The 14,613-nt window shown below is 42.7% G+C and overlaps 1 protein-coding gene across 1 annotated transcript in view; it reads left to right on the top strand.

The window, feature by feature from the left end:
* Positions 1-172: 172 nt before the first annotated feature.
* The window catches only part of MFSD6 (major facilitator superfamily domain containing 6), a 28,992-nt gene continuing 14,551 nt past the window's right edge, over positions 173-14,613 (top strand). The window contains exons 1-2 of the mRNA XM_075153652.1: positions 173-305; positions 8,718-10,314. Coding sequence (XP_075009753.1) covers positions 8,771-10,314 — 1,544 coding nt within the window. The 5' untranslated portion in view covers positions 173-305; positions 8,718-8,770. The remainder of the gene's footprint in view (positions 306-8,717; positions 10,315-14,613) is intronic.

Below are 14,613 nucleotides of genomic sequence, written 5' to 3'. Positions count from 1 at the left end.
TGCCCCGGCCCGCCCGGAGCCCCCGCCGGGCCGCCGCTCGCCGGCCGGGCTGGGACGGGCCGGGGACCCGGGAACGCGGAGGCGGCGCCGGGCGGGCGGGTGCGCGGCCCCCCCGCGGCGGGGGGCGGCTCCGTCCCTCCCCGCAGCGCCCCTGCGTGGCGGCGGCGCGGCACGGCCCGGCCGGGGGGGGCGGCCGAGGGTGCGCGGAGCCGCCGCCCGCAGCAGCCGCGGCGGCAGGAGGCGGCGGCGGGAGGGGGCTGCGATGCTCCCGGCTGAGCGCCCCCCCGGAGCCGCCCCCGGGCGAGGTGAGTCAGCGCGGCCCCGCGGTGCGCGGGGGGCCGGGCCGGCAGCCAGGCCCGCGGCAGGCCGCCCGGCTGGGTGCAGCCGCTTCCCGTGCCCGCGCTCCGCGGGGCGCCGGCAGCGGGCGGGCCCGGCCGCGGGCCGGCGGGTACCGACCCGGGGGTCGCTGCGGCCCCGCGGGCCGCGCCGCGGGGCTGCCCGCGGGCGAGGCGGCCGGCGGGCCGGCTGTGGCGCACCTCGCCGCTGCCGGGCCGGTGAGGCTGTTCCCCCGCCGCGATGTCTGACCCGGCACCGGCTCCAACTCCCTCCCCGCCGGGGGCGATGGGCCTTGTTCCCGCAGCCGCCCAGGATGCTGCCGTTGGGCCCTTGCCTCAGCCTCTTCCTTCCCTCCTCAACGGCCGCGCTGTTCAGCCTCTCCTCCTCGGAGGCGTTTCCAGCCTGCGCTCAGCTGAGCCGGGTGGTCGCGTGTGCGCTGGCTTCGCTCCTGCCGAGGTCCCCTGACGTTAACTGTGGCTAAGCGGTGACCTCATTAGGATGCCGGCCCTCATCTGCAGGAGCTCAGCATTGTGGTTGAAGCGTAACCACCGCGCGCGCGACCGAGCCATCCGACGCCAAATGCCCCGTGCCCTCCCGCGTGACCGCCGGTGACAGTGTCGGCGTCCCCGGAGGTGGCCGCTGGCTGGGCCGTGTCCCGCGGGAACTCCCGCACAGGCACCCCCGTGTTTGTCCCTGCTGCCAGCGGCCAGGCGCGGTGTTATGCGTAGCTGTCACTCGGTTTCTGAACTCTTAAATCCTTCAAATGCCATGATTTTTAGTAAGCAGGATGTCAGTTGCTCCTGGGTTTATTAAAACAAGCATAGGAATAGATGCTTGTTTAAGAAATCAGTGCTGGAGGTACCATAGGTGTTACGGATGCCTGTTATATCCTAAGTTAGATGGAGTTTAAAACCTGTATTTAGTCAGCAGCTCTAAAGTTTTAACAGCAGGCTCTTCTTAAATGTTGTGTTAATGAAAAATGCAGTGTTGAAGAGTGATAAACGTGGAGTTTAGGGGAGAGGAGAGTGGCTGCCTGAGCATAATGCTGAAGTATCTCAGTAAAAACTCGCCCAAAACGTTATTACGTTACTAAGATATATATGGTCTAGTTGTCCGCTGTATTTAGTAATGTCCAAGGAAAAAGATCGTAAAGTGCTAGTTTTCGAGCTTGGTGGTTTTTTTTTTTATTTGCTTCCCTGGATATAAATAGTGGGCAAAGGCGACATTTATTTTATTGTTTGTATTCTGTGAAGACCCACTGGGGAATAGGGAAGAGAAAACAATCCTCTTCTTAAGGATGGTGTTTGTGATAGCAGTCATAAACCCAGTAAAAATCCTAGAGAGGTTTAAAAAACAAAATTCAAACAGGTGGAGTGAGAATATGAGAGCAAAAGCTGATGATGTGAGGAGCTAATGCGAGGAAGCTGTGGTTGATCGCTAATGCAGCTGGTACTAGGGCACAACTTAAACGCAACCTAAAATTCATCTTAATCTTCAGCTACAGCGCAATGGGCCAGAGCTTGTACAGCAGCGTGGGAGGGTGTGAACCGCTGGCGTGATCCGGCCGCGGTAGCGGCGGCTGGTCCCCGAGGCTGGGTATGGCCTGGCAGGCCTCTCTGTTTTGAAACAGACCGCTGCTCCTGCCGCCGCCAGACGCGGTGGTGCAGCCGGCGTCCCTCCCCGGCGCTGGAAGCAGCTGTGCTTGGGGAGCGCTTCGGCTCCGACTCTGGGCGCTTGCCTGGTCCGTAGTTGGAGGCATGCTTGTTATTTACCATCATTAATGAAGTGTAAACCTTGGCCGTGTAGATACGTAGTTGGTAAATTAAAAACTGGTTAAAAAAATTGGAGTCTAATACTGACTAAAAATAAACTGATTAAAAAATAGAGTCTACGAGGACATCTTCATTTGCACATATTAAACGGAAAACAAGATAGGAAAGCAGGAGTCCTAAGATGTGAGTTTAATGGTTTTTCTTCAACAGTGTTCTTGTCTTCTTTAACGCTAATACTAGCACTATTGGATCAACTTAGCAACTTCAGACCTATTATAAAGTGCATTAAACCTATTATAAACCTGATCTTGACATTCTTCAGACATACTGTAGTCTCTCAATCTAATTGACTAAATGTGTCAAAGTATGTGGGGTTTTATATGCATATTGAATGAAGTAGAAAAACCTATAGACCAACACATTAAATAAGTGCATGCCAAGCAACACAAAATAAAGCAATTTTAAGAGTTAAGTGTTTTAGAACGAGGTGGTTTCATGGAAACCCTTATTACGGTAGTTAATGTCAAAGACTAATGCCTTGCTTCAGACTTGAAACAAATGTATTTCCCAGCACTGAGTTAATTCAATAAATGTGATTTATTCCTGATTTTATAAATTCTGAGTAAGGTGTCCATGCTGGGGCCTCACAGGAGGACTGCTTACCTTCAGAGAGCAGGGGATGGTGATGTGGGCAGGTGAGTTGGTCTGTATGGCTTGGCAGGGACAGCCCCTCCAAGGGCTCTGCCTGGAGGTTGGTGTACTTGAGAGAGTAAATGAAGTCTATGCCCTCCTCTGTCATGATGTAAGTTGTTTGCATAACATTCTCCTCCTTTTGGTATGGATGCAGGCGACAGCACCAGGCTGTTCCTTAGGGGTGAAACTTGCTGGGAAATGGAAAACATGGTCTATTATTCATGTTTATTACAGCGATGCCTTGTAGGCCTGCTGGATGTGGGGCTTAATTCTGAGAGACGCTGCACAGATACTGTAGCAGAAAGCCTTTGATCCAAAGGTTTTGTAGTTTAGATCAATGAGACGAGGCGGCCTGAGGAGCAGGTAGTGTGCATGAGCAATATGGTAGGTGCACTCGTCGTGGCAGTTTCATCAGCCGGGGAAAGAGTGAGGTGAGCTTTCTGTGGAAGATGGATAGTTTTTAAGTCTACTTCTCTAGCACAGACCTCTTCTGAATCAAACAATAATTAGTAACTTAAAGGTTTATTGAAGAAACATGTTTTCTATTAGCAGATTTAAAAATGTTCATATGAAAACTTCATGTGGAATTTCATGTGGTTGCTACAAAGTTAGTTTGCTAGTCAGTGAAAGTCTGAAAGGGGTAAAATAAGATGTGGTGCCATGTTGGCTTGCTTTGATTTATCCACACAACGCAAACAGCAAGCTAGTCTGCTCCGTTCTTACAGCTGCACGTTGCTTGAGAGATTAATTAATGATTCCTGTTTTGAAATTCTACTCTTAGAGTATGTTTTCTGAGAACGTATAAATATAAATCTTCTACAGTGATTTTGCTGGTATTTAACAGGTTAAACTACTCTTGATCATTTGCACTGTCTTCTGATGAACTGTCCTGTGGGGTTTTTGGGGTTTTTTTTACATTCAGTATACATCCAAACCCTGATTTTGAGGCTCTGCTTTGTGAGTCTTAGTTATACTTTAATTCTCAAAGCCTAGTGAATGAAATATATATGCTGAATTAAAGTTTATTTAAAAACGCAGTACTCCTTCACCCCAAATCTAACTTTCTGTTGGTCTGCAAGTGAAGTTTTAATGCCTTGTGCTGTAAGTGCCATGGTATTTTCCCTGAGAGGTTTAAGGATTTGCTACCCCAGCCTGATCTGTTGATTGGCTTTATTTTTTTTTGAGATACAGTGCAAAGCAGATGTTTTGAGGTGTTCTGTGTTTTTTCCCCCCCCCCCCCCCAACAAGGTTTTGGGAAGAGTGACTCCAAGAGGAGGGCTGAGTTTTTAGTATACTGTATTATTATTTTCCGTATTATCATTTTCCTTTGTTTTATAGGGGACTTCTTTTAATGTCAGGTTGTCTTGAACAGATTAGCTTTTTATCCTTTCTGATCTTGAAATCCTCTTAATTATTAGGAGAGCTAGAATAAATGAGGATCGATTTAAGAAATAAAAAAGGCAAGAATGCCAAGAAGATACTTAACTAAATGTAGAATACCCATATTTGCCTCTTTCCACCTACCTGCCAAAGAGCCTCGTTACAGTCATTAAAATGACCATTGCATTGTCATCACTGAATTCCTTGGTACAAATGTTTTTTCCTCTGTTCCTCAGGTAGTTGCTCAAAGGTGCAAGCCTGCAGGGAAGTTGCTGTAGCAGTTTGCAGAGGATGACTGGATGAAAGACGTGTTGTAGATGTAAGGGTTTGAAAGTGGATTTTGACTTGCTGGAGGAATAGATATAAACCAGGCAGCAGCAATCTGTATCAGGAAACTTAGAAAAACTAAGAGACTCTACTACTTACATAAAAAAATCCTATCTGTGCAAAGCTTGAAGGAAGAATAGTCTTGTGGTTAACAAGTATGTTCTTTATATCTGAAAAGAAGCACATGCACTGGTGCATAAATAGGCTCAGAGCAGGAGTGGTCTTGCAGAATAATCCCCAGTCTGAGAAAGCCGGGTCGGCCGCAAGCTTCCTGTGCAGCTGTGAGCAAGGGACTTGCGCTCCTGGGCTGTACGGTAGGACCATGGGTTGGGGGGGAAGCGGGCAGTTCAGATTTTAATGAAGTCTTTTTCAGTTGTAGCCATCTCGGGGGTGATGGGACGATGAGGGAGCAAAGACTCGGTTCCCTGTTCCGAGTTCTGTAGTGGTTTGGAAACACAAACCTGCGGGAAGACAAAAGCCTTTTTGTCTGTCGGAGGACGAAGGTGCTTTCTTGTGACGTACATCTGCTGTGCGGTCTGCTTGCTACACCTCTTCCCTTTCCCTTTGCGGGGCTTTCTCAGGATCTTTGCAGAGGTTTCTTTCAATTTGCGCACTAGGGCTTTGTTGTCTGTTTGGGCACTTACCTAAGTTTAGGGAAGATAGCTTCAGAACTGTTACTCCTGTTTTTCCGAGTGATGTTACCACCCTGCAAACTCTCTGGTCTCACTTGTCCTGGCTGGACTGATGACATTCAACCAAAGGCCTCTACCAAAACTTCGTGCTCTGTTCTGTCTCAAACAAGTTAAAATTTCTATTCAGGCGGAAATCCATTCTGTTTACTCTCTGAACCTTTCTTCCTCGCTCCTATTCTCTGTTGTTCATTTTAAAATTGCCGGTAGTGCTGCCTTCTGTCATCCTACTGTCTTGTGGATCAGAAAAAGTTTTTGCAAAGTGAAGATACAGTATTTGAAGGCTGTGGTTAAAATAACCAGTAGATAACTAGTCTTTTCTCACTTAAAAGTACGTTGGTTTTCCATCTGTTTGATTTGCTGCACTTTCAATCCCTGACTGGCATGGCTTTTTTGTCAGTAGAAGGAAAGCCCCGTAGATCATGAAGTTTTCTGTAGATTTTTCAGTAACAATACCACTTTGTTGGTTTTCTCATTTTCAGTCATTTATTTTTAGAATTTAAAAAATTGCTAAAGAAAACCACTTTCAAAAACCTGTCTCCTAAACAAACTAGTGATCAAAACATTAAAGAATGCCATATGGCTCCTACCAGTCTTGATGCTGTTACACTTCTGAAGAGTATATTCTGTGTTATTAATAATATTCAATGAAACACTCTCAGGGTGGGAAAATATTTACTGAAGTTATTATGAAATATACTTTTCATAGCATTCTTACCCAAGATGTTCTAGTCAAAATACTAGGAGTGTATCTTTTGGATTAATCCTTGCACACAATGGATTAGAAGAAGATGGATGCTGGGGCAGATATAAGTTATGGAGGGGGGAAGAAGATGCACCAACTCAAGTGTTTAAAGATTAGCCGTATAACAATTTTTATATACCCACTATTCATACAATGTACAAAATTGAAGTCCCATTAAAATAGAAACGGGAAACTGAATTAAAAAGGATTGAATACTGATTGCTCTAAAAGCCTTTGGTATAATTTATACGAAATCGGATGGTTCAGAGCTCATATGTAGGGATAAGGAATATGGCTGTGTTGTTTAAATCAGGAAAATTTCAGTTCATACTTGCAACGAAGTTGTCCGAATATCCAAGTGGTTAAAATGTGAGTTCTATCTTGTCATGTCATGGGGACAGGGGAGGAAATTTATTCTTCAAAACTAAATGCTGTAAAGCTCTGACACAGCTGGTAAGCAAGTTGCTGTAAATAGATGAGCGTGTACTGGTTTTGGTAGGGCAGGAACAACACTGAAACCTCAGTTACGTCCCCTTGACATAAGTGGGGCCCTGCACAAGTTCTGGAGTCTTTGTTGTCAAAGCAAGGGGAGGCGTAAAGAAAATAAAAGCACAGATGATGACTGATCTAATTTACTGATTAGAGGGACTTGTTTTATGGATATAGAAGCCAAAACCGAACAAATGTATGAGTAAAAAAACCCACAGTCCTTCCAACTGTCAGGTGGAAGTGGCTGACTGAACCAAAAATTGCAGGAGCTAACTAGACAGCTGCTGGTTTTTGGTTTATGTGGCTTTTGATGGTAGCAGGTAAGAGCAAGAAAATGTGTTTTCACATTTGACTGTTCTAACAACTTAATTAGGACTTCTTCTAATTTTTTGACACTTGAAATGCTTTTTTTTTTTTTCCTGTTAATCGGATTGTCTCTGAAGAAACTAGAGAAAAAAGCAGTCTGTGTGTATGTGCTGGCATCGTTTTGATTAACTTCTGACCTTGAATATATGAATATTTAAGATTCCAAGATTTTTATGCAACCTTTTCTCTCTAAGTGAAACCAGAGATCCTCGTAGATAGTATCCCATAGAAATGACATTTAAAAGTGAAAAACACACACAAACCTCATGAATGTTTGGGATTTTAATGATGGTATTTTTAGACTTGTCTATCGCTGAACTATGTAAGGTTTAGATTATTTTAATGGACTGTTGTTTTTAGAAGTATCCATGGCTTGTTCTGTCAGCTGTTACGTGTGTGTTGGATCAGTAAGAAACAATTAATTTAACATACTTGTGAATGCTAGAGTCTCTTTTCTATTATTAGCCTTGCATCGGTTTGCAAATCTGTTGTCAGTATTTAAATAAATTCTGAATTATAATTAAATAATTTAAAGGCACTGGATATTTCAATGCATTACTAATTTTAAGGGGATGATAGTGTGCTTTCAGTTGAATTTTGAAAGACTGCGATTTCATTGGAGCTGTTCTAGTGGGAACAAAGTGCAGACCTGCAAAAAAATACGTCAAATTCCTAGAGAAGATATTCCCGGTCATAAATTGAGTGCTCTTAGAGAAATTTCAGGTTCTTCTGGAATAAAATGCTCTTTTCAAATATTGGTCCTTGAAGAGGTCCCTGTGTGATAGTAACACTAATCCAAACACCAAAGGGATGACAAAACCAAAATATATTAAATGTTCAACTTTCTTATAATGAACATGAGCTAATCTTCCTAGGTTAAATTTACAGATATTAATATAGCAAAAATAGTTGCCTAATATAATGATTTTGAACTGGTAGCCTGCTGGCAGAGTTTTTTTTTTATTCCTGGAAAGAAAAGCTTCTGTTAGCTAGCCTAGCTTATTAGAATGGTTTGTTGTTTTTAAATGTGAAAGCTGGTTGGTCAAATCAAAGTCTAAGTAGTGGTCAACTTATTTTTAAGTGTTGCTTGTCAGTTTTGCAGTTTTTTACTTCTGCAAAGGATAAGTGTGGGCAGCTGCAGTACAGTTATCTCCCAATCCATCTTTCTTCGATTTCAGAATTTGACTTGAAGAGATGATTATAGGGCCTGTACTTATTTTCTGTCCCTGTGTTTCTTTGCTCCCAGGTCTCTGATGCCTTTGAGGGTGTTATCCTAATTTCCAGGGTCCCTTGTATTAATCTTAAAGCCCCATCCTAATTCCCACCTCTCTTCCCATTCAGCCTAGAAGCTCAAGCCTCCCGCCAATTTCTGCTGTGGTTGTGGAGTGCTTAGAAAATCACGTTTCAAGAGGAGATTGAAGAACCTTTTGAAGGCCATCGTGAGGCTTCGGATAATAATTTGCTTTGATAATTAAAAAACCCCATATATATATGTGGCTGCATTATTTAATTATGAAATCATGGCTATCCTTTGGTATAGTAGGGAATACTGGAAATAAAGCAGTTAGCCTTGGGGGAGAAGAGGCAACTTGAAAGAAGAGACTTGCAAATGCTAGCACTTAATTGCCGCAGTAACTTTGAATATATAAATTATTCTCTGTCCTAAACATGAAAGATGTTTTATTGCACAATATTAAAGCTGCTGTTGGGAGAACTTCACAGAATTGGTCATAAAACACATTTTTATTGATGCTACCATCTACCAGTAGTTTAGACAAATGGCCTTCCCCCGCCCTGATACTGCATTTATTGCTCAGGAATGTCACTTATAAAAAAGAAGCCATCTTTGTCATTGATGACTGGCATCGCAGGTCTGTTCCCATGTGGTATTTAACCATGTTATGTTTTATTTGTTCGCAGGGTAGCCCTAGTTCCTTGAGAGTGCACCAGATATTGGATGCTTGTGGTAAACCATGGCAGCTGATGATAAGGTTGCCATTCTAACCGATGATGAAGAAGAACAGAAGAGAAAGTATGTGCTTGCTGATCCTTTCAATGGCATTTCCAAGGATCAAGACTTGCCACCCCAGAATGAATCCCCTTCGATGGAGACAACCACTATCCCAGATGAAGAGCTAGATTGGTTAGAGAAGCACTGCGTGAAAATAAACAATGATCTTCTGATCTCAAAGGTCTTTTATTTTTTCTTCTATTCTGCATATGGCTCTCTTTACCCCTTGCTGCCTGTGTATTACAAGCAGCTGGGTATGTCACCCAGTCAGAGTGGACTTCTGGTGGGCATCAGGTACTTTATTGAGTTTTGCAGTGCTCCCTTCTGGGGAGTGGTGGCAGATCGCTTCAAGAAAGGGAAGATCGTCCTCCTCTTTTCCCTTTTATGCTGGGTTTTATTTAACCTGGGGATTGGATTTGTTAGACCAGCCACCTTAAGATGTGTACCAAAGGGCCTTCCCCCAGCACATCCCACCAATGCAAGCAGCCTTTTAACAACGGTTTTGCAAAACGCGTCGATGTCTTCTCTGCTAACGACAGTGAGTACGGCATCCCCGAAAGTTCGTGGGAAGAGAGACCTGCTCGCTTCCAGTCCGGTCACTTCGGAAACAACAGGGACAGCTAATCCTGAAATAACATTCCTGTTACCTACGGAGAGCAATGATGTGGAGTTTGTCTTGGAAAACAGTACCCATTTTATTTTGAAAAACACCACCACTAGCCCAATCTCACCAGGGAACGCGACTCCGAGTACCACCCCAGCTGCCGTCACCACAAAGCCGATGCCTTCTGACCAAGCTGTGCTCGTTTATGATCAACAAGAAGTAGAAGCCATCTTTCTGCTCATTCTGCTGGTTGTCATAATAGGAGAATTTTTCAGTGCTTCCTCTGTTACTATTGTGGACACCGTAACACTGCAGTACCTCGGCAAACACAGGGACCGGTATGGATTGCAGCGTATGTGGGGATCTCTGGGCTGGGGGCTGGCCATGCTCTCCGTGGGAATTGGCATTGACTATACCCATACAGAAGTTGGCATTGAAGGTCAAGGATGTAAAGCTCCTGAGTACAAGAACTACAGGATAGTTTTCATCGTTTTTGGTGTTCTGATGACAATGGCATTAATTGTGGCCACCCAGTTTCGATTTCATTATGCACACTTCAAGCAAGATGAAAATAAGAGAAAAGAGGTGGAAATCTCACAGGTGGACAGAAGTGCCTCCAATGAATCCTCCGATAACACTCCTACCAGTATGAGCCAGTCGCAGTCTTTCAGTTTCTGGGACCTAATAAAACTGCTGTGTAGCATCCAGTACGGCTCAGTGCTCTTCGTGGCGTGGTTCATGGGGTTTGGATATGGCTTTGTGTTCACCTTTCTTTACTGGCACTTGGAAGACCTGAATGGCACCACCACTCTCTTTGGAGTTTGTTCTGTGCTCAGTCATGTGTCTGAGCTGACCGCCTACTTCTTCAGCCACAAATTGATTGAACTGGTTGGTCATATCAGGTAAGATGTCAGCGATCATTAGAGAGCTATACAAAAAATGTTGAATTTCGGGCCTAGCCTTGTGTTACAAAGTGAAATTCAAGTTAATCCTTTTATTTTAAAATTCTGAGTCCTGCTCAGTTACGTAGCTTGCCTCATGGAGGTTTTTATTATTATTTTAGGAGTTGAAAATGCTCTGAAATGTTTCCTTTCCATTTTAGTTGCGTGTTGGTATGTGCATGATGCCTGGCATCGTAACCTTTTGCAGAGGGTTCTGGAAGACATCCTAGTTCACTGATGCAAAGCTCTGCTAGAGATCTTTACAAATAGCCACCCACTCAAGGATTGTCTGTTTTGACGTATAAATACCTTAATTTTACATTTTTTTTCCTGATGAATAGCAGCATTCTGGAAACCTGCTTTAGCCTGCTTCTGCCCGCGGGGCAGTTCTTTGCCCCCACAGTAGCCTGGAAAGGTGTCACTTGCTGAGAGGGGAGGAGGATGAGAGGCAGGCGCGAGGTGAGCACCTCCTGTGCACGTGCCCTCCTAGTCAGGCTCTGCGTGTCGGCAGATTGAGGTTGCAGCCTGGTCGGGTCCCTTACTCGTTCGGTTCCTTGCTCTCTTCTTCAGTCACAACGGCGTGTGTTAGCTGCTGAAGTGAGATGGCTCTGCAGGGCTTCTCCCATAGTTTCTGCCTTGTGCAAGTGAAACCGATTACTTCCAGCATCTTAGTGAACATTGCTTTCCTCTAAATTCACAATTGACTTAATTTCTGCATATTCTAAATCCCTTCACTCTTCTTTAAAAAAGCTCAGGGGAAGAAAGATAGGGGGGAATCTGAGTTAATGAAGTCATAAAGGTTTTTTTTATGTTTACTCAGGTACTCTGTGCAACTGAGCGCAGAGCTCTGTGTGCTGTTAGCATCATGTCTTTTCCAAACGCCCTGTTTACAATGATACAGTCACTGAGATCTAAGAATTTTTTAAGCTGTCCGCACTGTTCTTTTTGTGCATTCTGTTCTGTGGTTTTGCTCTTTGGTTGTTGTTTTGCTTTTATTGGGATGATTTTTTTGATTCATTTGACCTCTACTAAAAATGCTTAGCACGGTAACTTGAGAGATTACTTAAAAGATGTTTTTTTATTTTCCTTTAAACTGAGGAGGATCTCTTTACTTTGAGTCAGTCTTTTAATCTCTGAATTTGACAATAATTAGTGTGAGAAGATACGACACCTTGCATGCAAAGACTGGAGGAAGGATATGATGATGGAGGAGTGGTGAGAACAGATCACAATCTTGACAGCTAAAGATAGCTTGGGTTTGCTCTTTCAATGTATATTGTTATAGTATAAAATTCAGGCTTAGACTTCAAATAGAGAAAGAATGAAAAACAATCTTGACAGCTAAAGATAGCTTGGGTTTGCTCTTTCAATGTATATTGTTATAGTATAAAATTCAGGCTTAGACTTCAAATAGAGAAAGAATGAAAAACAAAAGAATGGTAGGCTTGTGAATAAGATGAAATAGAAGGGGATAGGAGCATTGGCCAGTAAAAAGAAAGATGATGTACAGGATTAATGCCTCTTTTTTTTTTCTTTGCACTGTTAAGACTATGAAGCCAAGATTGGATCAAGATTAAGTTGTTAAAACACTAGCTCCTATTTGCAATGAAACAACATTCTTTATACCTACACCTGGGAAATGCCTGTTAGTCATATTTTAATGTTAGCTAATGCGTACTTTTATTTAGTCATCACCGTTTATGAGATGTCTCCTTCTGGTTACCTTTCTTCTTGTACTTCTTGAACTTTGTATAACGCATGGTTTGTTCAAGAGCAGGCAAACTTTTTTTTTTTTTTAAAAAAAGAGGAAGGTATAGGAGTTCATAGCTCATAATCTTTCATAGTACTGTATATGTCTGCTGGCTTATAGCACAGATATTCTTTCTCCCATTAATAAGAACCAATAACCTCCAAATATATATCCTTCTTGGAACCGTCTTAGCCAGAAGCGTGTATTTTTTTTTTTTATATATATATTTTTTTTTTTTTTTTTAATAGCTGGAAATTCCTTGTTTACTGTTTTGGCATAAAAGCAGTTATATGTTTATGGGAATTCTGGTGTAAGGTCTTGTATGAAATAAGATAGAAGTACCTCTTAATCCACAGCTAGCTGTGAATATTTCACAGGCTATTTCACAGTTAGAGGGAAGGTGGCTTGACACCTTTTTTTGGTAAGATGACTTCAGTGCTGAGGTTGTCTCACCTTTCATTAACTTCTGTCACTAATGTTTTTAAAAAAATTTTTAAAAAGGGTATTTGCACTCTTTCTTCTGTGTTGTTAGGCTCCTAGATGTAGACAGTCTTTTTGCAGTATTTATTTGAACATTATCATCCAATCTTTCCTTCCTGTCCTAATTCTTTGAAGGTAGGCATGAGTACCAAAATTGCATGCACTGAGACAGTAGCAGGAAAAAATGCTATTGACTGTCGTATGTAGAACTACAAGAAAACAGGTTTTACACGCTTGTCAGATAGAAGCTCAGTTTTCCTTTTCTAGCCTTGGAAAGCTTTCTGTTTCTACCATTGTATGTGTTGGCATTTAAGATTCTTACATCATTTTGAAACCTATTCTGTTTTCACAGTTTTTTTTTTAACTAATACTCAAATTATTGTCCAAGCATTTTAAGCATGACCATACTAAACGTGCTGATTAAAATGTCGGATTTCTGACTTCATTAGCTTTACTGTTCCATGCTGCTAGTGTTTCTAACATTGTATATTAGCAGGTCACTAGATGAATCTGGAGTAATGACAGGGATCGGTTCAGCTAGAAAGCTGTTCTGTGATCGTACAGATTTACGAGGGGAGGGAATACAGGAGATGGTAGAAGAGTATTTTTTGCCTTGCCTCCTCCAGCCACCTTCTGAGAGGTGACAGTAGATTTTCATTTAAAAGTAAACTAAAGAGTTAAAAAGAAATAAGTCAACAGAAAGTGTGGTGAAGGCCACAAGTTCTTTGAGAGGATATTGCGATGGAAAAGCGTACAAAACTGGCTATCAAATATCTAGACACCGTTATTGAATGGTATGGTGTGTTGAGAAGCACTCATACTGCCATGGAGTTTAGGAAGATGATGTTAATCTCTGAAAATAACTTCCTACTTGAGGTGAGCTTGAATGTGTTTGTCTGACCATAATTCCAGCATGTGAGTTTTTATAGGAAACAGAGACTGGTAGTCATGGCTGTAAACAGCTTAGTCTCCTTAACATAAATATAGATTCAGTGCTTTAAATGTTTAACCTGTCAATTGAATCTGGTGTCTCTGTGGATACTGCATATAGCGTTCATAAGGAACATGTTTACATTATTCATTTAGGTCTGATAAAGAGCCTAAGTGATTATTATAAATACATTTTTGAAAAGACTCTGTAAATACACAGAAGTTCTCATGTGACATACCGCTCCAGAAGCATAATTATAGAAATCTTCATAAACTGTAATTTACCTAAAACTCTGTACATATTCTAACAAATTAAAAAGTAGAACCTGACTAAATTGCTGCTCTTAAACTCTGAATCCAAATATTTCTGCAAATATAACATGGTGGAAAAGCACAGGTAGCCGAGTGTGTTAGTGATGATGGAAAAACTATGAAGCAGGAGGAGACCTCTTCACATCTCTGGTCTGGCTGTGATAGGGAACAGCTGAGATGGGAAGAAAGTTTTTGGTGCACAGGCAAAGTCTTTGCACGACAAAAGTGAAGTTAAGCTGGCAAGAACTGATCCTAAACAGAGAGCTGGGCGCATCTGTACTGCTAATGAGGAAAAACCAGTATATGGTGAGGTGATTCCTTTGTATCCCCAAGAGCGTGCATCACCCTGGGCCTTACAAGTAAGGGAGTGAAGAAAGGAGCCTGCAGACCTTGTATGTTTGGTTACCTTTTGTGGCAGATGTGTCCCAATACACTTCAGAAATGTGAGTGTACATAAGAATTACATTAAGTTGTGGCTATGAAAGGAACTAAGTTATTTGTTTGGCACAGAAGGCATTAATTAAAGGGGGAGATGAAATTTATGATGGATGGCGCAAAGAACAAGTTTGTTCTCTTTATTGTCTAATACCAAACTTTTCCATGGCTTCCCGTGTTTTCTTCAATGAATGCTTGGGCTTGTGTTGCCTAAAGGCAGCTTAAACCAGCAATTCGTGGACCTTACATGTATCTGGAAGCAACACAGCTTGGTCTGATGTGTGATTTGGCGGGGGGAACTTCTTGCAAGCTTACCCAACTTGCTGAAAGTAAAATATATTGTCTTCTGTAAA

Source organism: Calonectris borealis, chromosome 6 (assembly GCF_964195595.1).
Source record: "Calonectris borealis chromosome 6, bCalBor7.hap1.2, whole genome shotgun sequence".
Classification (NCBI taxonomy): Eukaryota; Metazoa; Chordata; class Aves; order Procellariiformes; family Procellariidae; genus Calonectris; species Calonectris borealis.
This window is presented reverse-complemented; position numbering and strand designations above follow the sequence as displayed.